The following is a 26424-nucleotide window of genomic DNA, read 5'->3' on the forward strand; positions in this document are numbered from 1 at the left end:
AAGCCACTTGGAAACCGAGTCTATGAAAGTCGATTTCTAATAGCATATTTTTGAATTTAACGCTCTCTCTTTCAGTCACCCACCCACTCACTCTCCCTCATCAGTCAAACGCCTCTCTGTCTCAGCAAACGGACACTCTCACTCACCCTCTCCTTCTCTCACTCTCTTAGCGTCACCGTCGCCGACGCCTGCCCCAACCCAGTCACCCTCTCTTTCAGTCACCCACCCACTCACTCTCCCTCATCAGTCAAACGCCTCTCTGTCTCAGCAAACCGACACTCTCACTCACCCTCTCCTCCTCTCACTCTCTCAGCGTCACCGTCGCCGACGCCGGCCCCAACCCACTCACCCCCTCAGCCTCAGTGTCAGCAAACCGACACTCTCACTCACCCTCTCCTTCTCTCACTCTCTCAGCGTCACCGTCGCCGACGCCGGCCCCAACCCACTCACCCTCTCAGCCTCACCGACCCAGTCTCAGTCACCCTGTCACTCTCTCGCTCACCTATGCGGTATCTGAAAGAAATAGAAGAAAAAAAGGTGAGTCCCTTTATGCATTTTGCAATGTAATCAGTTCGTTTTGTTTGTTTGTTTGTTTGTTTTTATTTTATTTTATTTTATTTTATTTATTTATTTTTTTGTATAAGAAGCATTCTTCTTCATTCCCAGATTGTTGCTTCAATTCCTTCCCATTTTTCAAGTATGCCATTTCTCACTTACTTACTTTTTTAGATTCGAATTTTATGTTCGAATTAAGACAAATTTCGAAGACCCATTTTAGATAACATCAGTATTTTTTATTTTTTTTTGTTTGAGTATATTATTGTGATGAAGGAGGACAAAAAAATGGCATGACATGTGGTGTAGCTTTGAAGGGGATGAATTTGGGTATTTGATTGCAGATAACACAGATGCTTCAGATTTCATCTTTGGTAGGTTTTAGAAAGACCATAAGAAATGTAGAATGTACTGCTGTGCAGATAAACACTTAGAAATGAAATAAGACAAATTAATAAGCAAAGCACTTAAAAATCCAAATTTCTCTTTGACAGACCAATATATAAGATGCTGGTGTGTTCGTGTGTGTGCGTGTGAGAGAGAGAGAGAGAGATGCATTTGTTTTCTTTTATTTTATGTGGAAGTATAATTCAACATCTCCAATTCTTTTTTCTTTTTCCTGGCCAAAGAAAACAAAACTCTCCAACTTTAAATAGGATTCTTAGAAACTAGACTTGTTTTGGGCACAGTGATAAATGGTAAAATAAAAATAAATGATATTCAGGTAAGACAAACAGCTAGAAATAAGGTTTAGAAGGCAAGGAAAATGAAAGTGCAGATAACACGAAAGGAAAAACTTCAGTTTAGATGGCTGAAATGAAAATTCATCATACAAATTGGTACCAAAACTTAGTGTATACATGGAAGAAAGCTTACATCAGGAAATTTGGCTTCTAGGTAATTATGTCATTGAAATTTGATACACACAAATGAAGATTCTTATGAATATTAACGTGCTTTAAAGAAAATTTTAAAATTGTGGAATTGCTGTGATTTGGAATTGCTGTGAAAATTGGCGCTTCTTGGTGTTTCTAATGAAAATGTTTAGGCTTAAAATCCTCCTCCTCAAACTACCAAATTATCAAAACAGAAAAATCAAAAGAGAGACAGAGACAGAGAGTACCTGTAGGTAATGGTTCAATAATGTAAATGCCACTTCACCTTTGCTCACATCATACTGACAACCGAAGAGGGAGCGAGGCTGTAACGAAGTGCTCATCTTGAGTAGTGCTGTTGATGATTCTAGGGAATAACAAGCTTTAGCATTTTGAATATTGAATTCTTTTAGATAACTAAACTAAATTATTTTGCATATTGAATTCTTTTTTAAAATTATTTCTCGTATTTTGCATATTGTAATAAATAAAAAATCTAATGCCATATAATTGTCAATAATCAGTTATTCAAATTATTGAACTCTCTCCCTCTCTCTCTCTCTCTCTCTCTCATATGCACTCTGCAAACCATGCAATACATACACAACAACAAGTTGCTTAATTAAAGCTTTGGGACAGAGATTGTTCCTTTGTGCTCTATTTTTGACCTATTAGATGGATGCAACTTGAAAGTAATAATTATTTGTATTTTGTGGTTTTGTTAGAGGTTTGTTCAAATAACCTATATAAAAGAAAAAGTTAGATGTAACATCAAATGCATACCTTGTTTCATTATGTATTATTATTGACAATATTTTTTAGGTTGTTTTTGTTTTTGTTTTCAATAATGTCTAGTATGTGCTAATTGCTTATCATTTTTGTGCAGTATGGCTGCTGCAAATGCTGGACAGATTAACCATGCGCAGCTTGGCCCCATTGACACGTCAGTGTTGACGTTGCAGTCCAACCATCGATCAGAAGCCATTTGGAATGGGCAGGTAAAACACACCACTAAAGATTTCACTTTTTCTTGTGTGTGGTGAATTTCATTTTTTGAACCTGGAATTTAGTTTGGTTTTAATTAAATGAATTTAAAATTTAAAATTATTTTTTTTAGTCGAAAATAGGTTATTTGTATTTTAATTAGGGGGATCCTTCTAATATCTATCTCTCTTTTTTTTTTTTTTTTGGGTTTATAAATCATATTTTTAGGAAGGCTAGTGTTTTTGCCCATAAAATGGAGCCAAATGAGAGATTTAACACTATCTCTTCCTCACTAAATTTTCGTTTTAAATCACAAGATAGAGAAGGGATTAATTCCCTCCCCCTGTGATTTGTTTCTAAGTCTTTTCTTTCTATGAATATTACATGTTTATTTAGAAAAAACGAATGTTTAACATTGATGCCAATAAGAGATTTTATGACCTAAATATTTTTAAAGTGTAATTTTCTTAGTTAGCATCAAGTCATTAACTAGCTTTTAGAAATTAATAATAAATAAATAGAAAAAGATACATAAAAATCATCTTCCAAACTACTTTTTATGCTAAAGCAGCATAGATTGAACTAATACATATTGGGAATTTTGCTAATTTAGTACTTTTGCAATTCAACTGGTAATGCCATGACAAAAACTGATATTTATTGGAATAAGTATTCATAAAAAAAATTTATCAAGATTGAAAAACAATTTTTTTGGTTGAAACTGTGGTCTCATAAACAAGATACTCTGATAATTGATATTTAGCTCACTTTCAATACAAGCCCATCACATGCATAAATATTAGAGACAGGGAAGTACATTCAACCCACCAATCGACCCAATATTTCAAGTTATTTTTTGTGAGTTGAATTAGGTGATGGATTGGGTTGTGTTTGATTTTGTTTTTCGTTTTTTCTATTTTTTTTTAAGCTTGGGTCGGGTTAGGTGCGAGTTGGCAAAATTTTTTTACTGGAGTAACCTGATCTCACCAATATGAAAACTAATTATGTAAATAATACTAAATTATTGAATAATATACTTAAATAATTAAATGAAACCACAATTTTTCTATTTGGTTTGACAAAATGGTCCTATCATGATTGTCCAATCCAAACCTTTCATTGCATTCTTTTTAGAGCTACCAAGGGTTGGAGATTTCTCAATCCTAAGAGATCGGTTGGGTTGAAAAATACCCCAAACCCAACCTATCCTATATGCAACTCCATAGTTCATTTTTTTTTAATCATATTTTAAAGAAATTCATTTGTTTATAGTATTTACTATTTATTCAGTTATGTGCTAGCAAAATGAAATGTATCTGTCCAAGGAGAGTAATTAGCCACGAAAGTGTGCAAAAACTGCCTTCATACCTGCAAAATGAAATGAAATGTATGGGCTTGGACCTAGTGTAGAGAATGGACCTTTTCACCTCTTCACAATTTGGCCCTGTGGCCTCTCATAGTCCAATCCCAATTATTGTAAATTGAATTTTCTTTTCATCTAGTTGCACCAATTAGATTTTCTTTCTCTTTTTCTTTTTTTCAATTTCAAATGGGGAATATGTAAACTAGAACATATGTAGTCTACCTTCCACCCACCAAAAATCCTTTATCTCCTATCGATTGAAATCAAAATCTCCTTTTATTGAAGGAGAAAAATGTATCATTTTAATAACAAAAACTAATGATTTGCTTTGGGAGAGAAAGCCTAGTCCAGAAATTGATTTAACAATAAACATAACCATGGAATAACATACAACTATTTCAACCAACATGCTCATGAAGCCAACCAACTCACTGTTATTTGATAAGACCTTCATTCTCTAGTGAATAGATATTTAAACAAATAGAAGTATGTTTATAAGTTGTATGTTAATCCATGGTTATGTTAATCCATGGTGGGTGCTATAAATACTATAAACAACTTCTATTGCACTCAACTTGCTGTCATATGTTAATCCATGGTTATGTTTTGTGCAGGATCCAGGGTCCCTTAAATGTCGTACCCGCAGTGAAGAGTTCTCCAATCGAGAGCCAATGGTGGACGATCGAGTCATTGACATCATTAAGGCACTTGGTTTGGAGGGACTTCTCAGGACTCCGGGTAGAGAGATTGATCATTGCCTGATAACGGCCTTAGTGGAGCGATGGCGGCCCGAGACTCACACATTCCACATGCCGCAGGGTGAGGTCACCATCACATTGCAGGATGTGGAGGTTCTTCTTGGACTTCCTGTTGATGGTGACGCTATAACAGGGAGCACACAAAAAGAATGGGAGAATGTGTGCGATGAGTACCTTGGCTTTCGACCTACCAATGAAGACCATCTGGAACGTACTGGCCAGAGGATTCTCATCAAACGGCTTTTGGAGCAAGTTGCCGATCCACTACCGCCTAATGCTGAAGACGATGAAGTGCATAGGTATGCACGATGCTACATCCTAGCGCTATTGGGGGACACAATCTTCATGGACAAATCCAGTGATAGGGTGCATCTAATGTGGGTGCAGCAGTTGGAAGACCTTCGCAACCCACGAAGGTATAGTTGGGGAAGTGCTTGCCTTGCATGGTTGTACCGAGAGCTATGCAGGGCAAGCGATAAGAAAGCCAGTCAGATTGGTGGGTGTTTATTGTTGGTCCAGTATTGGGCGCGGGCCAGATTCCCCTATTTGTGCCTGGCAGTTGAGCGTGGCCCACCAGTGGGTGCTTATGGTCCTCCAGTGCGTGGTCCACTGTCCCTTAAGTAAGTCTGTACCTTAGTAACTTCATTTACAATATGTGATCATTACCTAAGCTTACAATCATGTAACTTAAAATATAAATTTTTATTTTTATTTAAAAGGGTTGTACGAATCATTTATGTCAACATTTAAAAATGTTAAACAGAGTTTCAATATATATGATTACGTTAATATACTCTAATTTTGTCATTGTCATATGGCTTGTATGTGCTTTGTTTTTATAAGGACTTTTTTTATTCTAGTGATATTATTAATTGAGTAAATTTCTATAAGATTCTATTAGTAGTTATATCTGATTACATTATAGTTTTAATCATAATATTATCTTACTTGGAAAGTTGTAGATATTGATCCCCTGTTCTTGATTGTAGGTGGGTGTGGGTCCCAAACAAGAAAAATAGGCCCGCCTAGGTCTTCAGGGACAAGTATCGGGAGCAAATAGCTTTAATGTTGCCAAACCAGGTATGAAAATGCTTTGTTCAACATGTTCAAGAACAAGATATATATTTGCTGAACTTTGAAATAGAAAGATAGTTGCCTAATGTGTTGCATATTTGTTTTTGGGCTGTTGTAGGTGGTGTGGCAGCCATATGAAGATGAATACGAGAACCTTCCGCCGTGGTGCGTTGCAGGGAGGGCAGTGTGGACGGCAATGGTGCCGCTTGTATGTTTCCATCTAGTAGAGAAACATACACCGGATCGTGTCATTCGGCAATTTGGGATGATCCAAGAAATTCCCTGCCATGTTAACACGGACCCGGTGCTTCATGCCATTGATTTGAGGGGGAAGGTCGGTGTTGATTGGATGCGGAGACATGTTATGCATATCACGGAGTGGGGTCATCGCCTTCAACGGCGTTGTCAAGCAGTGCTTGGTGATATGCCTCTACAGCACGAGTACTTCGATTGGTTCACAAGGATAACTCGAAGGTTTATCGATATCCCCGGTGCTAGATTCATTCTAATGGTAACTTCTCCATGTGTTCTACATCTTACCGTACTTGTTACTTAGTTTACCACTGTTTAGAGAACTCTTATTATGTGGTCCAATGTTTGCTTAGCATCAAACCTCCCTTTTAAATTGTTGTCTGCTTAAGATTGCTTATAGACAATCTTGTTGATTTACCTTATAGAGAACTTTGTTCATATACAAATCTAATTTGGGATGCTCTAAGGTCATATCTCGTATTTCAGCCTTTAGAGTTATGGTATACATTCTTCTTTCCATTTTTATTATTTTTAATTTTTTTCCTCATTTGAATTTTTAATTTGCATTTTTGAGAACACGATATCCGCTAACTACATCTTTAATACAAAAGCTAATTTCAATTTAGTCCAATGTAACACTTGGTGTCCCTATAATTTCCAATTATTAGTTGCCGTATCAATTTGGAACCAACCTTTATTATACTATTGATTGGCTTTCTTCATTTTGATATTGCATTATTAATATACTTGGTTTTTCCATGTGCAGATTGAAGGATATGTCCGTATGTTGCGCCGTCACCCAGTGGGCACGGAGGACCACAATGACATTATTAATGTGCTGGAGGCAGTGCATGAGATTGGCCGTGTACGACCTCGGGAACCTGAGGCCCCGAACGAGGAGGCAGCTACTCCTGCGGTAGTGCCTACTGAGAGGCCAAGCACTACTGAGAGGCCAAGCACGAGCACAGCTCCTGCCGGACGTTGCTCTCGTCCGCCTGTTGCTACCCCTCAGGTTGTCCCTACCCTCGATCCCTCTCCATCCACCGCACATCCATCCCTTAGCCCCACCATCCCTTCACCCACCCCACATCCATCCGTTAGCCCTACCATCCCTTCACCCACCTCACATCCATCCCCTACCCTCACCATCCCTTTATCCACTCCACATGAGTCCCTTAGTCCCACCATCCCTCCACCCACCCCACATGCCTGTCCTGGGTCTGACATTCGTCCACCCACCCCACGGTCATTTCCTGAGCTATCACCTATTCCATCATTTGACCTGGGTATTGATCAAACCCCTCCTGACTTGCAACAGGACCCACCTTCCCACAGTACGTCCACTGACCCTTCTTCAGCCATTGACCCACCCCATGTTCAGCCTGAGCAGCCTGTTGGGTTAGCTGCAGCGGCAGAAGGTCGGCCAAAACGCATATCTAAGGCACCTCCTTGTGGGACAGGGGGGCACAAACATGGACACAACGCTTGGCCCGAGGCATTTGACGAAGGACATGCAAGACCTCCTCCTTATTACACGAGAAAGCGTATGGTTCAAAAAAGGTAACTCAAATGATACCTTATTCCTTTAACTGGACATTTCAAGCTGGTGTTGAAAAGTTCATGAAATTATTTTTGTGGCCAAAATGGTTTTAATGTACATTATTGGAACTAGGTGAAAGGAACAGTTGAGACATTAGCTGGAGGTAGATATTCATGTGCTTGTGAATGATACAATTCTTGTTGCTGTTATCTTCGAGGTACATATTCATGTGTTTGTGGTTATCTATGGTTCTCTTGTTATTAATGAAAAGAAGTTTAATTCCCGCTTCCGTGTGCATGCATTAACAAGAACTAACTATCTTGCTTCATGTTCTGTTTCAACAGCAGCTACAAACTTGTTGCATTAATGATTCTTTGTTGACAATATTCTTCTTGTTTCCTTAGCTCTTCTATTTATTTATAGTTTCTCCATTTCGTAAGGCAAGTGACTATGTTTTGAGGTTTTTTGGTTATTGGCAGTGTATAGAGATTTTCAACTTGTGATGCTAATGGTTAGTGAACTTTGTGCAGGTATTGAAGAAGTTGCTCAAGGATGATGCCATATCCAAAGCAAGGATTAATACTGAGGTTGGTTACTTCATATAATTAAATTTGTAAATGGTTCGTGGGTGTGTTGTTTTCCATGGCATGACTTATTTCTAATAGGTTTCTAATCTTTTTTTACTGAAAAGTATTTTCGTCAAAATGGGCTTAAAGCTTCAGGTCGTGGGTTCACGTCATAACCCACGACCTGAGGCATAAATCAATAATTGGGTTCTCAAAATTACTCACAAGTTCATCTTTTGGAGGTTCATATGGAGGCATGTTTTCAAGTTCTGCTTCAGCAGCAGCAACATAAAGTTAGCTTTAATTATTCTATGTTTCCGAGATTCTTCTTGCTTCCTCAGGTCTTCCATTTCTTTATATTTTTTCCTAGGGGGTATTAGAAAGAAATATAAAGAAGTGGAACACGTGAGGTTGCAAGAAGAATCTCGGTAACAAAGAATCATTAAAGCTAACTTTATCTTGCTACTGCTGAAGCAGAACTTGAAAACGTGCCTCCATATGAACCTCCGAAAGATGAACTGGTGAGTAACTTTGAGAACCCAATTATTGATGCAATTGATCGGAGTAAGCTGTCAAAACGGCATGGTGCAACTTCTGTGGCTCAGGTAATTAATCTTTATTGCTTGAATTTGTACTTCATGCAGAAGTTGGGCTTATGCTCTGCTTTTTGGTCATTAGCCTTTTCTGCAGAGAAAAGATGAACTATGTTCAGCTCATATTGATTTACACACTTTTCTGAAGACTGTCAACGCCACCAATTTTTGTTGGGCTGAGCTCTGTTGGAAGGCAAGTTCTTTATGTGAATTTTTTTTGTTCTCAACTTCTTTTAAATGCCTCCATAAAGTTTATTTACCAGAGCTCCTTTGTTAAAATTGTTAGTTGGGTCAAAATATATCATTATCTGATTATAGGAGGTATAGCTTTTAAATTTTTGTTGCTCCTGTTTGAATGGACTAGTTCCATATATATTGATGCATATAGGTCTTGCACTGCCACCATTTTATTACCATAGTACTGATATGTTGATGTTTTCATTAGCCCCATTTACTTTCTTGAACTGAGTTTGCCTTTTTTGTCTGCAGCATGGGCTTTCTAAAAAATCCCCAAGCATTTCTTCATGTACTTCGAATTGTTATAGAGATCACAAGTTATAGATTTATCCTCTTCATAGCTAGCTTTGAAGGTTTAGATGCAGCTGTCCGTATGATTGCTGCAGAAGCATCATCGTGTTCAGGTCAAACACAGCTCAGTGAAGATTGCATCTCTCTCTTTAACAGTCGGCTCTTTTGCTTCACTGGGTATGTTTCCTCAAATATTAGGAAACTTGTTGGAAGAAGATGACTACTGTTAATACAAAGTTATCAGTTTCAAAAGATAATTGCAATTTATCAATTTATGCATTTTATTTGATATCAAACACATAACTGGCACACACTATAGTGCCATTGGAGCACGGCAGCCCAATAACCCAACCCACCCCATCCCCTCAGCTAGCATGTTGCGCGGCCCAGGTGCCACTCTGCAATCCACCACTCATTTGCATTAAATGTAGAATGATAGTTCCATACTTGATCACCTCGAAAAGGGATTCCACCAATCTGTCCCCTTAGTCATATAACTGGATGGATTGGTGTAAGTTCCTTCCACTTCATGGGGAAGTGGTGCAGACTGTTTAGAGTTAGGACCAGCATCTGGCATGGTTTGGCCAAATCTAACTTGAAGGAATTGGGGTTAGTGTCACCAACCTTGTTAGAAGCTTATAAATACCCCTGGCACCTAGGGAGAAAGGTATGTTCTTAATCTAAAAAAAATTCATTAACTTATCTGCCAGAAATAGAGACCTTAGATTTTGAATCTGACTTAGCCTTCGGAGGTCACCGATTGATCAGAAATCTAGAAAGTAGGATTGTTTCTTGTTTTTGAGGAGGGTAATAGACCCAACTGCTCATAGTTGCTCTTGGACGGGGATTGTGAGAGTGGTTCCATATGACAATCTCCACTTTTATACCCCCCATATTAACTTGTCACATGAAATGGAATATTTGGATCTTATAGAGTCCAAGTAAGAGTTATTTCTGTAACTAGTTTTGAAGAATAGAGTTAAGTTGCAATAGGTTGACATTTGGCATAAGAGCCTCAAAATTATATTTTGACCTTACAAATTTATTTGTATTATGGAGGTAAGAGAGTTCATGCCAGAAGAGACTAAACGGTGAATAAAGATTAAGTTTTGCCGGGTAGGGTTGAAGTTTTGAATTAAGAATACGATTAATTACATGCTCCTTAATTCTTTGGATGTTTTGAATGCTCCACATTGATTTAAAATTTTAAATTTTGGAAGTTTTCAAACCCATGCGTATCCAGAGCTGTTATTGAGTCACATTGCTAAAGATTGTCTCTCTTTAAACTGGAGTTGTGCTAAGTTGTTGCATGTTGTATGTCATTTCAAGATTGATTATAATTGTAGTTGCATTAATAGTTGATCTGGTTCTGCCCAAATTTTTATATAATTTTATATTATTTTCCTCTCTCTTTCTTTTTTACTATTCCAGTTATTCGCTTCTGTAAACTATATAACGTTCAATCCGCGTATCAGTAGGGTCTACACCCCTCAGTAAATTAATCTCGGCCTCCTTAATGGTTTGCATTATGGACTTAAATTTAGCTTCATTACTCGCATATCCAGCTTTCAAGGCCAATGCCTTTAGAATCGGGTTATCAAAGTGTTTGTTGAAGTTGCTAGCAACATGTCGAAGGCAATATCGGTGATATACCTGTTCTCTTCCGTCCTCACGTCTAGGCCACTCTCGAATGGCACATTTGATACCTTTATGTCGGTCAGAAATAATACAAATGCCATCGTTAGGTATGACATGCTCTATGGAAGTCCTGAGACACTCTAAAAACCACCCCCAACTAGCCCCTGACTTCTTGTCCACAACAGCGAAGGCGAGAGGCAAAACCTTTTGGTTAGCATCGTTTGCCATTGCAATCATCAATACCCTTTTGTATTTACCATACAGATGAGTCCCGTCAATACTAATCACTGGCCTGCAATATTGGAATGCAGCAATGCATGGAGCGAATGCCCAATATACATAGCGTAGTAACGCAGTACCTTCGTCTGGCCTAGGTATGGTGTGATAGCTGTACTGGGTACCTGAGTCCTCATCCAAGTATGCCAACAACAACTTTCGCAACTTTTGGTAAGACTCCTCCCAATCCCCAAATATCTTAGCAATTGCCTTTTGTTTTGCGTCCCATATTTTATAGTAAAAAAGCTCATGATTATACTTAGTACGTATGATCTCCCACAGCTCATCAATACGTGCAGTGTGATTTTTTTGCAATTTTCCCACAATTTCTGATGCAACAAAATGCGAATCCATCATTCTACCATCTCTTTTTAGGCCAAAGGGTATACAAGTGTGTGGACCCACATAAGACGTGACCATCCACATACCATTGAATTTAGTCTTCATGTATGGCCCAACATACCACTTGCAGTTGTCGTCAACACATGCGGTGCACAATTTCGTTTTGGTCGACCTCCGGATTATAAAATTTCTATTATCATTTGCTGCGTATATTATCAATGCATGCTTCACCGCCTCTTTATTTGCAAAAGTCAACCCTTTAGAAAAATGCATCCCATCTTCCCAAGTAGAGACAAATGGTATCTGAAGACGTGAAGGATCAACCATATCTTCCCAAGTATTTGAGTAGAATGACTCAGCAGGAGGTTTGTAGCCAGTGGTCGTATTTCTATTATGCTGGACACCAATATCATCATTTGCATCACCTTCATCATGGTGCTCCATATTTTCCTCTTCAAAATTGGGAACGACTTCATGTTCATCCACATCGTTCTCAAAGTCGCCTTGCTCAATCCTCTCTTCGTACTCATCCACAACCTCAACATTTTCACCATCATTCGCAACATGATCTTCGTTTTCGTCTTCCTCCTCTAAATGTGTCTCTTGAGGATAGAGGGTTTCACTAGTATTAGCAACATGATCTTGAGATGGGAGCGTATAACCTCCCATCGTATACCCTTCCATTGTATACCCTCCCATCGTATACCTTCCTATTGTAGTGCATCCATCATCTAGGGCTGTAAATTGTAAAGTCGTAGTTGTTTCTTGCACCACCTCAATTGTGTTATCTGCAAGCGCCTCCAAACTTACATACAACTCAGCAGCATTTACTTGGGGTATTTTCTGGATCCTATTAAACATCATCTTTACATGTTTATCTTCTTTGATCGCCATATACCCATAATTTATCCGTTCATGAAGGACTTCTTGTGGGTAACGATAAATAATCTTGATGTCATACCAAGCAGGATTCAATTTCAATTCGTCCATTATTTTCCTCTTCAAATCATTCAACGTCTTCAACTTACGACGTAACATCATGTAGTAGCATTCGATACCCTCCCCTCTAAATGGGAATCCGTCAATCCCTTCAGGATTGTAAAGGGGTCCACCGAAGTATACATTTATATCAATATTCTTCAAAAATTGTGAACCTATTAGAGAGCCAAGCCAAGGAAATTTATGTTAGTGACATATTTTATCTCTTTCATTTAACATCAATTACAAAACTTTTTCTATCTACTCAAAGTACAAAAATTACAAGGGATCTAAAAGTGTAACAATTGCATATACTCACCCCACATCACATACAAACACACTCAATCATTATAATTTCGTACTCAAACAAATAAAAAAACTAAAAACAAAACTCACCCCTATTACAAATTTTAAACTCAGCTCTAACAAAAATATAAATAAAAATATCATCATTTCAGTGCTACGGTAATTAATGGCATACCCTATTACACACTACTATTAATGAAATAACATAGAGCAGGGTTCATCAGACAAAAAAAAAAAAAAAAAAAAAACACTAATGTGAATATGATCATGATCAATCAAATTAGACATATCATCTAATTTGAAAATCAAGGCATTAATATACAGTGAAATATACTAGATGTGATATACAAACTCAAATTTTGACTCTGAATCATAAAAATCATACAATAAAAAATCCGTCATGGCAGTAAATTTGTTTCGGATCTGCTAATATGTCATCAGCTTTATGTCATCTAGAAAATGGAAAAATGCCAGCAGCTTAATTAGGTGCAACTGGATCGGTGATCCAATTATTTTCACAGCTTTTACTGTATTCAATAATGTCTTTCTCATGGTTGGAATTTCATAAAAGTTGGAGGTTGCACAATTCTTTGAACCTGTTTCTTTTTTGTTTCCTTATATGTCTATTATTTATATATTTATATAAATATATAAATATATATTTGTATAAATATATAAATATAAATATATAGTTGTATAGATATATAAATATAAATATATAGTTGTATAGATATATAAATATAAATATATAGTTGTATAAATATATACATATATTTATATTTATATAAATATATAAATATAAATATAAATCTATATATTTATATAAATATATATATATATATATATATTTATATTTATATTTGCATTTAGTTGTATAAATATATAAATATAAATATATTTATATAAATATTTAAACATATAGTTGTATAAATATATAAATATAAATATATATACATATTTAAACAACCAACTAATATACATAAGGAGCCCTGCCTGGGCTTCCAGGTCAGTTACTCAAAAAAAAAAAAACTAATATTATGAAACAAATATACATATTTAATACAAACAAATATCTAATCAGGAAACAAATATAAATATTTAATACAAACAAATATCTTATTAGGAAACAAATATAAATATTTAATACAAACAAATATTTTATCAAGAAATGGCATGACAAATTCAATGCAAGCAACACTTTTTAAAGCAGCTATATACACTAAACAACCAACTAGAGAGTGAGGAGGAGACCCTTACTTGACATGAGGATGAGCAAATATACTGCTGAGATTGTATGAGAGTGAGAGGAGCAATGTTTTGCTGCTGATGTATGAGAGTTTATGAGAGTTGTATGATGTTTTATGAGAGTTGTTGAGAGAGGTTCTGTGATAGAAGTTGCTGAAGGTGTGAGAGTTGTGTGAGGCAGTCAAAATATTTTCTGAGAGTTGTGTGAGGTTGTGTGAGAGTTTTTTTTTACTGACCAATCACCTAAAAACAAAACACGGATATGACCAATGCCAAAACAGTGCTGGTCAGATTTTGCACATTCAAAATAGCCATAAAAATGGACATGACATGACTAATGCATAGCTGGTCAGATATTCTCTACACGCCCAAAGACTTTTCTTTATAAGCTTTTAGACAAACTTTGCACATTCAAAATAAACATAAAAATGGACATGACCAATCACCCAACACAGACATGACCAATGCCTGGCTGGTCAGATATTCTCTACACGCCCAAAAGAGACAAAAAACATGAACATCACCAAGACGTGTGATGGGGGGGGTCTGTAAGTGTGAAAATCGAGTCTCTGAGACTTGGTTTTACTTTTAGTAAACCGAGTCTCATAGACTCGATTTTTATGTGGAGAACACGTAGAAATCGAGTCTCATGGACTCGATTTCCACGTGGACTCCATGTGGAAATCGAGTCTCAGACACTCGATTTCCTCGTGTACTCCACGTGGAATTTTGGCATGCCAACCCAGGTAAACCGAGGCTTAGAGGCTTGATTTAGAGGGCCTAAATTGAGCCTCTAAGGCTCGAGTTGTTACAAACACAAATTGTTTACAAACGGGGCGAACTAACTGAATAGTTAGTTTTTTAATGCTAGTTTCCTACAATCTCCAGCCCAACGTGACCACCGCAGAAGAGAAGTAAAGTGGGACTGTGCCCAGGGGTATTTTGGTCTTTTAACCTAAACTGAGTGATCAAATTAAAACACATGGTGGAGGACCATCGGACATGGCTGATATTGTCCGCACCGAATAATTTTTTCTCCTGGTGTAAAACGAAAGCTAAAAAAATGGACGGAACGGAAGTGGCTGAGAATTCGATTACGTGGATCCCGATCCGTCACTTCACTTCACTTCACTTTTCCGTTAGAAATTAGAATCGTTAACTCCTTCACTCTCAGCCTAGTAGTAGAAGAAGTAGTAGGGTTTAACCGTTTAATATTATTATAACCAAATCATTCTATTTCGCAAACACTTTCGAAAATCATTTTCAACCACAATCCACACTAGGTAAATCGTCTTATACGTATTATTATTATTTTTTTTTCAATTTTTGATTTTTTTTTTTTTATTTTCTGTTCAGAATAGATTCTTCACGTTTGTTGTTGATGTACTGACTGTGTTTGAAGCAATGTTTGTTCGAATCTTTGTTGTAGGGAATTCATGATGTTGCCAAGGTGGAGCCGAGCCATTGCTAATCTTTCAAGAGCTGGGTTGCAAAGCAACTTGAAGTACGGAAATGACTGCTCCAATGTTGTTTTGCACCGAAGCTATGCCAAGGTTGCTGCTGTCGATTCGGTTCAAAAAGGTTTCCCGAATCAACCTTCGGTATGGTTTAAGAACCTAATTTTTTTTTTTTTTTTTGGTCAATAATATATATCTGCTATGTATTGGAATTTAAGTAATTGTTGTTGTCATTTGCATTCTTTTTTTCTTTTTAATTTTCCTGTGTTTGAAAGATTAGCTCTTATGATCATGGTTATGTTGGGAGTGTAGAATGCCATGTATCTATAGCGTACTACTTTTTGAAGCTGTAAATTTTTCCTGTTTCGGGTTTAAGCTCTATCAATGTGTAGCTCATCTCATTAGACTCATTGGTTAGCTAGTTCATATGGACTAAGGTCTCTGGCTAAATCTATCTTGTGCCTGTGTGTGGCTCTTGTGTGTCTCATTTATCCTGGTGGCTACCGTACCGTATTGTGCTGAACATTCAGAATAGCCTCTTTGCATGTGATTAATTTTTGTAGCCACTAGTTTGTTCTTTCAAGATCTTATCAAAAAAATTTTGTTGTTTCATGAGGTTTACAATGTTCTTAAAGTCTGTTGTGCTCAATGCACCTTGAGCCTTTCATACCACTGGAATTGCTGTAATCCCAATGATATATTTTATAATTATTTGTTAATCATTTGAAAAAACAAATATATTCTGGAATTGTTTTTCAGAAAGTTACTGTTGTTGCCTTTTGTTTTCCATAACCCATATATCTTTTCCTCTTTCCCTCTTTCCTTTTGGATTTATTATCTATGAGAATCTGGAAAATCGTAATATCTGATGTGTCTATGCAGACAACTTGAAGTTTCTTCCCTAAAAATGTCATTTTATTTCAAATATCGTATGCTAACATGTATTGCTACTACGCATATCAATTCATGCTTTTAATGTCATTCTTCTTGCTTAGCTTGTTACTGAAGGTTAGAGTAACTATATCCAACAGATTAATTTAAATAAAATGTTTTGGTCTAAGCCCTGTTCATTGGCTTTGGCCGCGGACTCTCCCCTGAGAGTTGAAGAACCAAAGTATGAGGGCATTAAGCATACTATCTTCAAGCTGTTGCTGTTTTATAGTAAACAAAGCCAGTCTATTCGAGGGGCAAATGTGGTATACAAGAGAATCATTTCACAAGTTGATAAACCTCTCATTTATGAAGGTGAATCCTCCCTCATGTTATTGCTTATGATAAGAATATCATTAAATTTTTTCTTTTATTTTTTATTTTCCCTTTCCTATTCTTTCTCTTTGGTTTTTTTGGTCGCTCCCTGCCCTGTTCAAGGCACTTTGAAGGATGGACTAGTATCTTGTAATTGTCTGCATTTGCCATAATAAATAAACTCCTTTTGCTAAACAAATCAATGTCATTGGTTTATAAGGAAATGAAAACAAATTATGTTGTTGCACAGAATAGTTTCGTGGTTGAATTTTGTATCTCCTACTGTACATTTTGGGCAAATGGTAGGCAAATGTTGGTTTACCAGCCCTGCCAATACTATTCTATGAAAAGGTTCCCTCTGGTCCTGTTGCTAGAGTTCCAGTCTTTGGCCTTGGTTCCAGTCTTGTTTCACATGCCAGCAAGTAAAATCATTTGCAGTGTCCGAAGTCCTTCTTGATTGATGATCCCTTGTAGCTATCAAAAAATGGCTTTCTTTGAAGGACTAGGATGGTCCCCTTGATACAGTTACCTTAGACAGCTTGCTCTACTCACTTTAGCAGGTGTTAGCCAAATGCATGTGTATATGTTGTGTTTGTAATTTCCCTTGTTCACAGATGTTAGCCTAATGTTCACCAGTACATTGGGCAAATATAGTCTCACTTTACTTTTGTTACAAACGGTCTCCTTTAAAGAACACATCCATGTATCTTTTTCCCCTCTCTCTATCCTTATTTATTTATTTTTCACTTTGATTGGTATGATTTGAATTTAAGGTCTAGTCTACCCCTACCACCCCTTTTTCTACCCTTGCCAAGGCCCAGTGATATACAATTGTTTTCTTCCTTCCACGGCATCCCATGTTAAATTAAGGCATGGATTTTTACAGTTTTAAGTCATCATAGATTCACAGCTCCAGACAACAGCAATATGTCTGCTTGGCAATGGCCCAATCAATATTTTCAGTCTTTGTTTCTTCTTTTTTCTTTTTGGGGGTTGTCGTCTGCTTATAGCACATGCCTACGCCCTGACTCTCAAAAGCGCATTTATACATACATACATACATACATAGCAAACACACACATACGCCCCTACACATTTGTGAACAGCCAATCTATTTTGTAAACTCGGTTTATGGTTGTAGACTTTGTCATTCTGCTGCAAGTAAAAGAGGGATTTAGGAAATTGTACTGCAAGTCACTTTCGCATATAGCCCTGCATAGGAAAGAAAGGGAATAGAACTGTGAAAATAAGATCTTTGCTCATAAAGGACTTGATTCTTCTTAACTATGAATTTGCTATTATATACTAACGAGATATTTTGATTTATGCATGCTCTGCTTTGCAAATCTGAAAAAAAAAAAAAATAACAATAACAAAGCCTTAGTCCCACATTTTTTTGGAGTTGGCTATGGTGAATTCATTCATAATAGAGTCTTTACGCTGGCCCTCAACCTATCACAACCTCCCTCCTTTTCTGGGCTTTGGACCGGCTGTGAACAACATAGGCACAGTTGAAAAAAAAGAACTAGAACAAAAACTCAAAGCCCTTGTTATGCTAAATTTGAATTTATGGAGAATGTCGTTATCATATTTTATCCAGAATCCACATTTAATTCCTGATAACTATGTTACAATTTTGTAGTGTCTAATTTAAACTCTTCTCTTTCTCATGCAGTATTTAACTTGGAGAAAACATTCAAAACAACATTCTCTTTGCTTGTACTTCATATGTGGCTTTGCTTACGCCGCTTGAAACAAGAGGGAAAGGAAGGTGTTGAACTTGGGCAGTACTTGTATGAGATTTACAATCACGATGTGGAGATGAGAGTTTCAAAGGCTGGGGTGTGTTATAAAATTTTCATCTTTAATATTGTTCGCACTTTATTGCTTTTGTTGATTATATTTTCATTGTAATTGAATTATTCTTCATGTAAAGTAGATCTTTTCAAAATTGAAAATAAAGACAATGATCAGATTGTCATAACTATTCTTCTCAAAAAAAAGAAAAAGAAAAAAGATTGTCATAACTATCCGTGTTTAACATTTGTATGCTTTCAAAAACCATAAGGAGTTGTTTAGAAAGAATCTCGTTAGCTCTTGGCATCTAAGATTTGACAGATCAAAACATGGTATGATATTAACATCTATTTTCCTTTGTGAGAGTGCTGTTGCAGTTCGGTTGTTAGTCTTGGGGCTGATAGTTTTTATGCTTGCATTGGTAGAGAGCTCTGGAGGCAGAATATTTATGGGGATCATAACTGAGCCTTTATTATGTCTTGTACATAACAATATAAATGAACTTAATTGTTGAAAAGGCATTGCATTTGTGATACGTGCATATTGATATATATGTTTTAAACTGCAGGTTAACTTACTGTTGCATAGATGGATGAAGGATTTGGAGAAAATATTCTATGGAAACATTGTTGCCTATGATTCTGCAATTCTTCCAGAGGCTAAACAGAATGAGCTATCAAATGTGATATGGAGGTTAGACTCATTAGCACTTGGTTCTGCCATCACTTACTTATCTATTTATTATAACAGTGTTGAATCTGTTGATTGTAAATTAATACTATTGCTTAACTGTGCAGTAGCTATTGAAAGCCAATGGGCTGCTGAAGAGACACCATTTCTGATGTTAGATGCTAAATTTGCTCTTCTTAACACTTGCCACTTGTGTTGATTGTGTGCAGGAATATCTTTTCTGATGATGGTTCATTGCCACCAAATGATGCTGCATCACAGACAGTCCAGGCATGTTCTCTTTTACTTTTATTACTGTGAATCTGTGATGGTGACCAGGAAAATTGGAATATATATATATATATATATATATTCCTTCCTGGTTGTTGTGTAGGGACTGTCTCCCACATATCTGAAATTAAATTTTGTTTTTTTTTGTTTTCTTCTTGAAACGCTACATAAATATATGCAGGCATGTCCCCTGTATATTGCTGTCCTAAACGGACATGGCAAGGAATTTTTCATTTCTAGGCTTCTCCACAAATGCAAGATGTGAAATCTTGGTTTATTGTATTTATTGAGAGATGCACCAAATGAAATTTGTTATTCTTGAAGTTTAAGATGGTTAGAAGTGTCCTTTTTGATTTTTTGGGAACATGAACAGTAACGAAATCAGTATTTCTGTGCCACATTGGAAAACTGTAGTGGTCACTGATTACAAAGAAAAAAACATGGAGAGAAGTTGGTAGGCGGAGCTGTTATGCCTTTCATGTTGGTTGTGTATTTTGTCTTGCATTGTATACATGTTTCTCGGTGTAAAGAGGTGTTTGAGAAAATTTTAAAATCCTCCAGCCTTTTTCTCTCCTATATTGATTGCTTAACACCACTAAATATTTTAATGTATCAGGCAATGGCAAGGTATGCTCGCCGGGAAGTTAGCTGCCTGTCCTTAACCGGTAGTGTACCCCTTTTTTAATCTTCTTAATGTGTACCGTTTTAAGCTCTTGGGGATAAATATTTGTTGGTATATCAAATCAAAAGTACAGGAATATATGCAAATTCTTGAGTTGGCTCAAGTAGTAGATGCATTGCACTGGCAATGCAAACAAGGAAGAATCCCGTTCTTATAAAGGGAAAATAAGAGTAGTTGGGGGACAGTTTGGATACCAGAAGAATACAGCTTGCTGAATTGTTCTCTAGATAGGATGGCTTAACTTGTTGAGCAACCAACTTGACCTGGTTCCAGGTTTTAAGAATGTCCTGTTTGGAGCAATTTTGGTGACAAAGCATACTCAAGTGCAAGCACTCACTAACACAACACAAACACATACAAACTTTGTCATGTCTATGTATATGTAAATCTGTTTCGTATTAGGCACTTGAAATGTTTGATATTTGACTCTATTTGTATTGCACAAACGTGTTGGATGTTTTCACCATGGTACAATTTAGGTATAATACATTAGGTTCTTCACCATTATGCTTCCTAGTATTTCAGCTTTGACAAAGTTGTAGAATTTGGATTTGCAGACAAAGAAGCTATGTTTTCCGGGAACTTCACGTTTACCTCGTTAGAGACTGAGAAGAATTCAAAGGGGCGTTAAGTGAGAATGCATTGAATGATTGGATTAAAAAAAAGAAATCTACAGAAGATCCTATACATTTATATTAAATAACAGTTGTAAAGTCCTAGCTGAAAGGTGTTGTTTTTCTTTATTATTTCATGTAATCTTCTCACCTAGTGATTGAGCATGTAGGGGGCCATCGATTCAATTGTTGATGACTGTTTTTTTTTTTTTTTTTTGTATGAACAATTGTTGGTGACTTTTAACTCTGCAATGATGGGTTTATTTACGCTGATGCAGCGTTTCAAAATAATTGTCTCAAAAAAGAAAAAAGAAAAAAGAAAAAAGAAAAAAGAAGCTTTTTCCTCGTTAGTGACGCCCAACTTCTCGAGATTTTCCCGCAACAACATTAATATAACATCTTTAATTGATAGACTTGTAGAAGAGGAACTAATAAAAGGCTGAAAATTGAAGTCAATTTTCTATCTTTGGCCACTAATTTGTTAGTATTAAATGGGAGGTAGTAGAGAAATTTTGGCTGCTTTTGTTTCAACAGAAAATATTTTTTGGAATTTTTTTAAAAGTGTTTGGTTGCGATTCTAAAAATGTTTGGGAAAATATTTAATTTTGTTGCATTCTTGAAAATATATTTTCTATTATTTTCTCATGTTTTTTCATCCCAAACACATAATAAAAAAGTGAAGTTTAGATTAAAAAAAAAAAAAAAAATTGTGACAGTCAACAACGGTATTTAGTGGCTCGTAGCACCGACAAAATATCAGAGACTAGCGACTTCAGTAAAGGGTGGTGCTTAGGCTGCTAACAGTTAGGGGTGGTGGATGGAGCTTGGAATAATGAGTTTTGAGTGAGGCGTAAAATGTGAGAGTCACAAATAAAAGCGTAATATATTTTATGCCCAAGGTTCCTCTATTTTATAGTTAACCAGAAATTGTATATATATAAAAAAAAAAGTTAATCGGAAATTATTTTCAAGTTGACCAGCAATTTCAGTCACCGAACACCCAGAAATGTAAAAAATATTTTTCAAAAGTTAATTTTTGTCTAAACAAACGTAATTAATATTAAATGTGAGATAGAGTAGAGATGTGATGATAAGAACTCAAGCTCACTTGCTCTTCAAGGCTCTAGTGGTACATATGATATTACCCTAGAAATAGATCACTTGCTCTTATTCAACAATAAACTATCACTTATCCTTAAAACTGTTTGGAAATTTTGAATTTTAATCTTAGTTTCCAAGAGCCTTGTAGTTGTGATTTAATTGTTTAACATCTCTTGATATTTCCAAATAAGTCATCTAGGGCTTTAAATCCCTCAACTATTGAATTTAATTAAAAAAAAAAAAAAAATTCTCATTTGCCATAACATACAAGCACCTCTTGATATTTCCAAATAAGACATGTCTTGATATTTCCAAATATGACATCTACGGTTAAATCCCCCAACTATCAAATTTATATAAAAAAAAAAAATTTCCTTATTTGACATAATATACACCTACTATCGAATTTATGCAACATTCTTGGTATAATTGACTCATCAGTTTTAGTAGCTGTTATATTTCTAATAAGGGAGAACGAATTCACATATGCCAATAAACATATTCTCTCTATAAAAGATTATAGATACCAAAAAGGAACAGAAGAGTAAGTAGAGGGTTTGTTGAGAAAATGGTGTTCAACAGTTCCATTTTCCACATTAAAGACACCCATGTCATGTCCGTGTCCGTATTTAAAGTCATCTGTGAAGTATATGCAGTTGGCTTGGCAGCTTCCCCTACTGTCTGATGCATTTAAAGACACAGATGAAGTACCTACAAACAGTGTCTTGCTGCCCAAGTTGTTCAATTCAATCCAATTGTACTTGTATTCACTTCCCACCTGAGTACATTCTTCCAGCTTAAAAATTTTGAACCTATACGTCCAATAGGGAGGCTCCTCAATTCTAACATCATATTTAGTCCTACGAACACATTTTGTGCGAGCCCTTGAAACAAGCAAAAGATCACCTGAAGATTCAACAAGATACTTTATGAAAGAATCAATCATTCCTTGAGGACCTGGTGCAATAACAGTACCTCTTGGACTCTGGTCACGAAAAAATTCGAAAACAACCAATGCACCTTTGCAATCAACAGCATAAAATTTGTCCTTATGGTATATGGTGTCATAATAATAATGAGAGGGTACTTGCACTTTGGTCCAAACCCTGTCTCCTGGTCTTGCAATTGCCAATATACAAGCTTCTGAGAAGATTGCCATTATTACAAAGTCACTTACTTCATGGTCGTTGCAAGTTGAGTTCTTCCAGGGATTTGATGATAGAACAGCTTTCCGTATGAAGGTGTCACTGAAATCTTCAGGATTGCGAGTCATGTTAGGATCAAAGAGCTCACTAAAAGCAGGGTGATGAGGATCAACCAGATCATCAAAGTTAGGATTAGGAGGAAGCTGAAGTTGATGTCTTGAGAAGGGATGCAAGAGGCTAATTTGTGAATCCACACTTAAAGTTAGTAACCATCCAAATTTTGATCCTAAGCATCTTTTGTAAGCAGCTTTTATGAAATTAAGCCTGCAAACATGGGACTCAAAACGCAGTGTGCAACTCTCACTTGTGCTTGTTCTCTTTTCCTTCTCTAGTGAAACGAAAAGTCCTCGTGAAATAAGTGTGAAGGATTTCTGGATTTGCATATTCTCCTTGTCTTCATTGCCTCCACCTTGTTTATCTTTTATTTGTATAAGCATCAGTACTGGAAACTTGGGAGGCAAAGAGGGCCTCTCTAAAGCAACAGCCAATTGCCATGACTTACAGACAACACTAAAGCTAATGACATCTTCCAAGAAAGTCAAATGTTTAGCTATGGTGGTCAAAAGTTCCTTTGGAAGATTAGCCCAATCAACCTTGCCAACTGTGTACTTAAATCGCATGCTGAAAATCAAAAAGGCAAGAAGAGAGGAAAACTAATTTAGGAAAAAAAAAAAGTGTAAGAACAAGAATGAGGATTGGCTTTCAACAACATATTAAAGATTACCTTGCCAACTCAAAAGTCCCAACTGTTTTTAAGATCAATTTTCTGCCGTACCAATACTTTCTTTAGTTTTCTTGAAAAGCTAGATTACTTCTTCAATCATGACTAATATTAGAATTATACCTGTTGGATCAGAAATAATTTCATCATATCTTTTATCATATGCATAATTTCATTATAAACACTGCTACAAATAATTCATCTAACATTGAGCTTAACATAATCTTATGATGAAGGTTGCTATGTGGTAACGGCTAAAATAATCTTTTTCTTTCTTCCTCAAGGAATGCAATTACATAACCTCTTTTATGAGTACAAAAAACATAGTAATTCTAAAGTTAGCACAGACCTGCGAAAGAAGTTTTGCACTCAAGATCCTATGAACCAAAACCTAAATGAAGGATCAGTATTAATCTCATTCAAAATTTATAGAAATGCATCTAAAAATCATCTCAAACTGAGCAAATTGAGGTACCTTAAACTGAACTTAAAATGCAGGAGAATAAAATATTACGAACAATACCAAACTATTTACAACATTTTTACAAACTGTTACTGTGGCCAATTATTCTGGTTTTCATTTGGACCTACTACTGACATCACTTTTTTATGTACCAATAATCACTCACTACATTAACAGTTTGTAAAAATTTTGTAGCTTTAGCATTTTCCTTTTATATAATCATCAGTTGATACAAGGTTTCAGTCAAACAATACAAAAAAGCTCAGGAAATTTCAATGTAATAAAGACCATTTCAGCATATCTGCGGGGAAGTCGAACTTAAAATCATGAGAAATATTGTCAAAATTTTGAATTATATCAATTTCTGGTGTTTATGAATTTGAACAAAGACACGGATACCCAATTAAGGAATTTCATAGTACCTTTTGTTAATGAAGATAATAATTCAAAAGAACGAAAGCAAAAAAGGAAAACCAATATCGAATTTCATATATCATCGATGAGAAAAACCAACTATCTAAAACCCATAAATAGACAACCCCAGAAAATCAAATTCAATCAAAAATCAAAACCACACACCGGATATCAGATTGAACCCCAAAAGGGTCAGCTCATTTCTTGAAAAAAAAAAGGAAAAAATAAAAGACAGCTCCAATTTTAAGAAGTTTGATGAACCAAACAAGGACAAAATAAATCACTGGAATTCATTTTCAAAAAAAGAAAGAAAGAAAGAAAAATGACTGAAATTAAAAGGAAATTAATCAAGAAAAGCATATGAAATTTAACATAAGAGAGAATCATGAAGTTGTGCACAAACAGATATTTTAGAGCTGAAAAAGTACCTGATGTCTGACTGACTGACTGGCTGACTGAGTGAGAGAACAACCAACCGACCGACCGACTATGTCGCGTTTGTGAAGAAAAAGAGAGAGAGTGGTAGAGACAAAGAAACTATACAGTGCTAGACTGCCTTCAGTGACTTCAAAAGACAACCAACTACTCGTTAATATTATATGTATAGATATTTATTACTCATTCTGCTTTTTCTTAACACTGACTGATGCTGGTCCAACTTCCAAACTCAGTTAGGAATAACTTGTTCCCTCTCTTATCAAATAGTAATAATAATAAAAATCTCCCATTTAAAAAAAAAAAAAAAATCTGTTATATATCATTGCCCCAGTGTGTTTGGTTTTTTTTTTTTTTTAAATAAATTTTTTTAATTTTATTATTTTATTTTATTTTAAATTAGAATTATTTTAAAACTTTATTTGTGAGGAAGAAATTAAATGAAATGAATAATTTTAGAATATTCTTTCATTATCTTGTTTGAGAGTTCTAATAGAGGGAATTGAATGGATAGAAGGGAATATCCATTCCTCTCTATTTCTTTACAATTTCAAATTTTTATTCCTCCTGAAATTGAGAGGAATTGGAGAGAATAAAATTAGATTTAATATTTTTTCTACTAAAACTTCCAAAATATCCTTGTATATCCAACTCTTTATTTTAAAATAAATGTCTAATAGTAATATTGTCATAAAATGATTTCATTCCATTCTTTCTATGTTATTCCCAAACAAAGGTACTAACATTCAGTTCATTTTCATTCTCTTTAATTTCTTTATTTTAAGCATCTAAACAAGGTTATTTAATTCCATTATATTCTCTTATGATCATTCCATTCCATTATGAACTCCCAAATGAAGCCTGAAAGCTGGGAAATGATTTGAACATGGATTGTCTTGGTTGGAAACAAGAACGTGATATGTTGAATTACAAAACTTTTTGGATTCTTGTTTCACAATATTATATCACTATCTCCCCAAAAATATTTAGTAGTTATAGGTATTTTTTTTAATAATATATGACTTTGGGTTTTATTGGAAATACCTGAACGTAAAATGTAATAGTTGAACTATAAAACTTTTAACTATTAGTTTTAGTATAAAATAGCTATATTATATATATATATATATATATATATATATATATATATATTAGGACAAAGTTTTACTACAAATTTTGTTGTAGTTAATGACTATAACTCCACTTAATATATATATTTATATATTATGTGAATTTTGATAAAGTTAATTGTTGGATTACATTTTTTTTTCTTGTATTCTTTATGTTTGCGAAATTTCCAAAAGATCTAAGATCAATAATGTCATTAATTAAATATGTAAATTTCAAATTATTGTAATCTAAAATTTTGTATAAAAATAAGTTTATGGATCGATTAGTACGAAATTTGACATATGTGTTAAGAATATAAAAAATATACAACTTAATGGATAAAATTT

At 35.4% G+C, this 26424-nt stretch overlaps 3 protein-coding genes across 5 annotated transcripts; 1 reads left to right on the forward strand and 2 right to left on the reverse strand.

Moving 5' to 3' along the window:
- Window positions 1-10519: 10519 nt before the first annotated feature.
- Window positions 10520-12385, reverse strand: LOC126700928 (uncharacterized). Its single transcript, XM_050399092.1, has one exon. It carries the CDS (start codon window positions 12383-12385, stop codon window positions 10520-10522), a length of 1866 nt encoding a protein of 621 aa, XP_050255049.1.
- A 2490-nt stretch (window positions 12386-14875) lies between these two features.
- LOC126700350 (uncharacterized) lies at window positions 14876-20919 on the forward strand. 3 transcript variants are annotated; one of them, XM_050398449.1, is made up of 8 exons: window positions 14877-15156; window positions 15303-15474; window positions 16362-16575; window positions 18251-18417; window positions 18941-19065; window positions 19272-19332; window positions 19949-19997; window positions 20572-20919. In XM_050398449.1, exons 2-8 carry the CDS (start codon window positions 15310-15312, stop codon window positions 20643-20645), a joined length of 855 nt encoding a protein of 284 aa, XP_050254406.1. In that variant the 5' UTR covers window positions 14877-15156; window positions 15303-15309; the 3' UTR covers window positions 20646-20919. The 3 variants fall into 3 exon arrangements, with proteins under 3 accessions (XP_050254408.1, XP_050254406.1, XP_050254407.1); XM_050398450.1 differs by having other exon boundaries at window positions 16392-16575; XM_050398451.1 differs by lacking the exon at window positions 19949-19997 and having other exon boundaries at window positions 14876-15156.
- A 1216-nt stretch (window positions 20920-22135) lies between these two features.
- On the reverse strand, window positions 22136-25128 carry LOC126700351 (F-box protein SKIP23-like). Its single transcript, XM_050398452.1, has 3 exons — window positions 24961-25128; window positions 23659-23778; window positions 22136-23555 (listed from the first exon to the last, which is right to left on the reverse strand). Exon 3 carries the CDS (start codon window positions 23552-23554, stop codon window positions 22247-22249), a length of 1308 nt encoding a protein of 435 aa, XP_050254409.1. The 5' UTR covers window position 23555; window positions 23659-23778; window positions 24961-25128; the 3' UTR covers window positions 22136-22246.
- Window positions 25129-26424: the final 1296 nt, after the last annotated feature.

Source organism: Quercus robur, chromosome 9, assembly GCF_932294415.1.
Source record: "Quercus robur chromosome 9, dhQueRobu3.1, whole genome shotgun sequence".
In the NCBI taxonomy this organism is placed as follows: Eukaryota; Viridiplantae; Streptophyta; class Magnoliopsida; order Fagales; family Fagaceae; genus Quercus; species Quercus robur.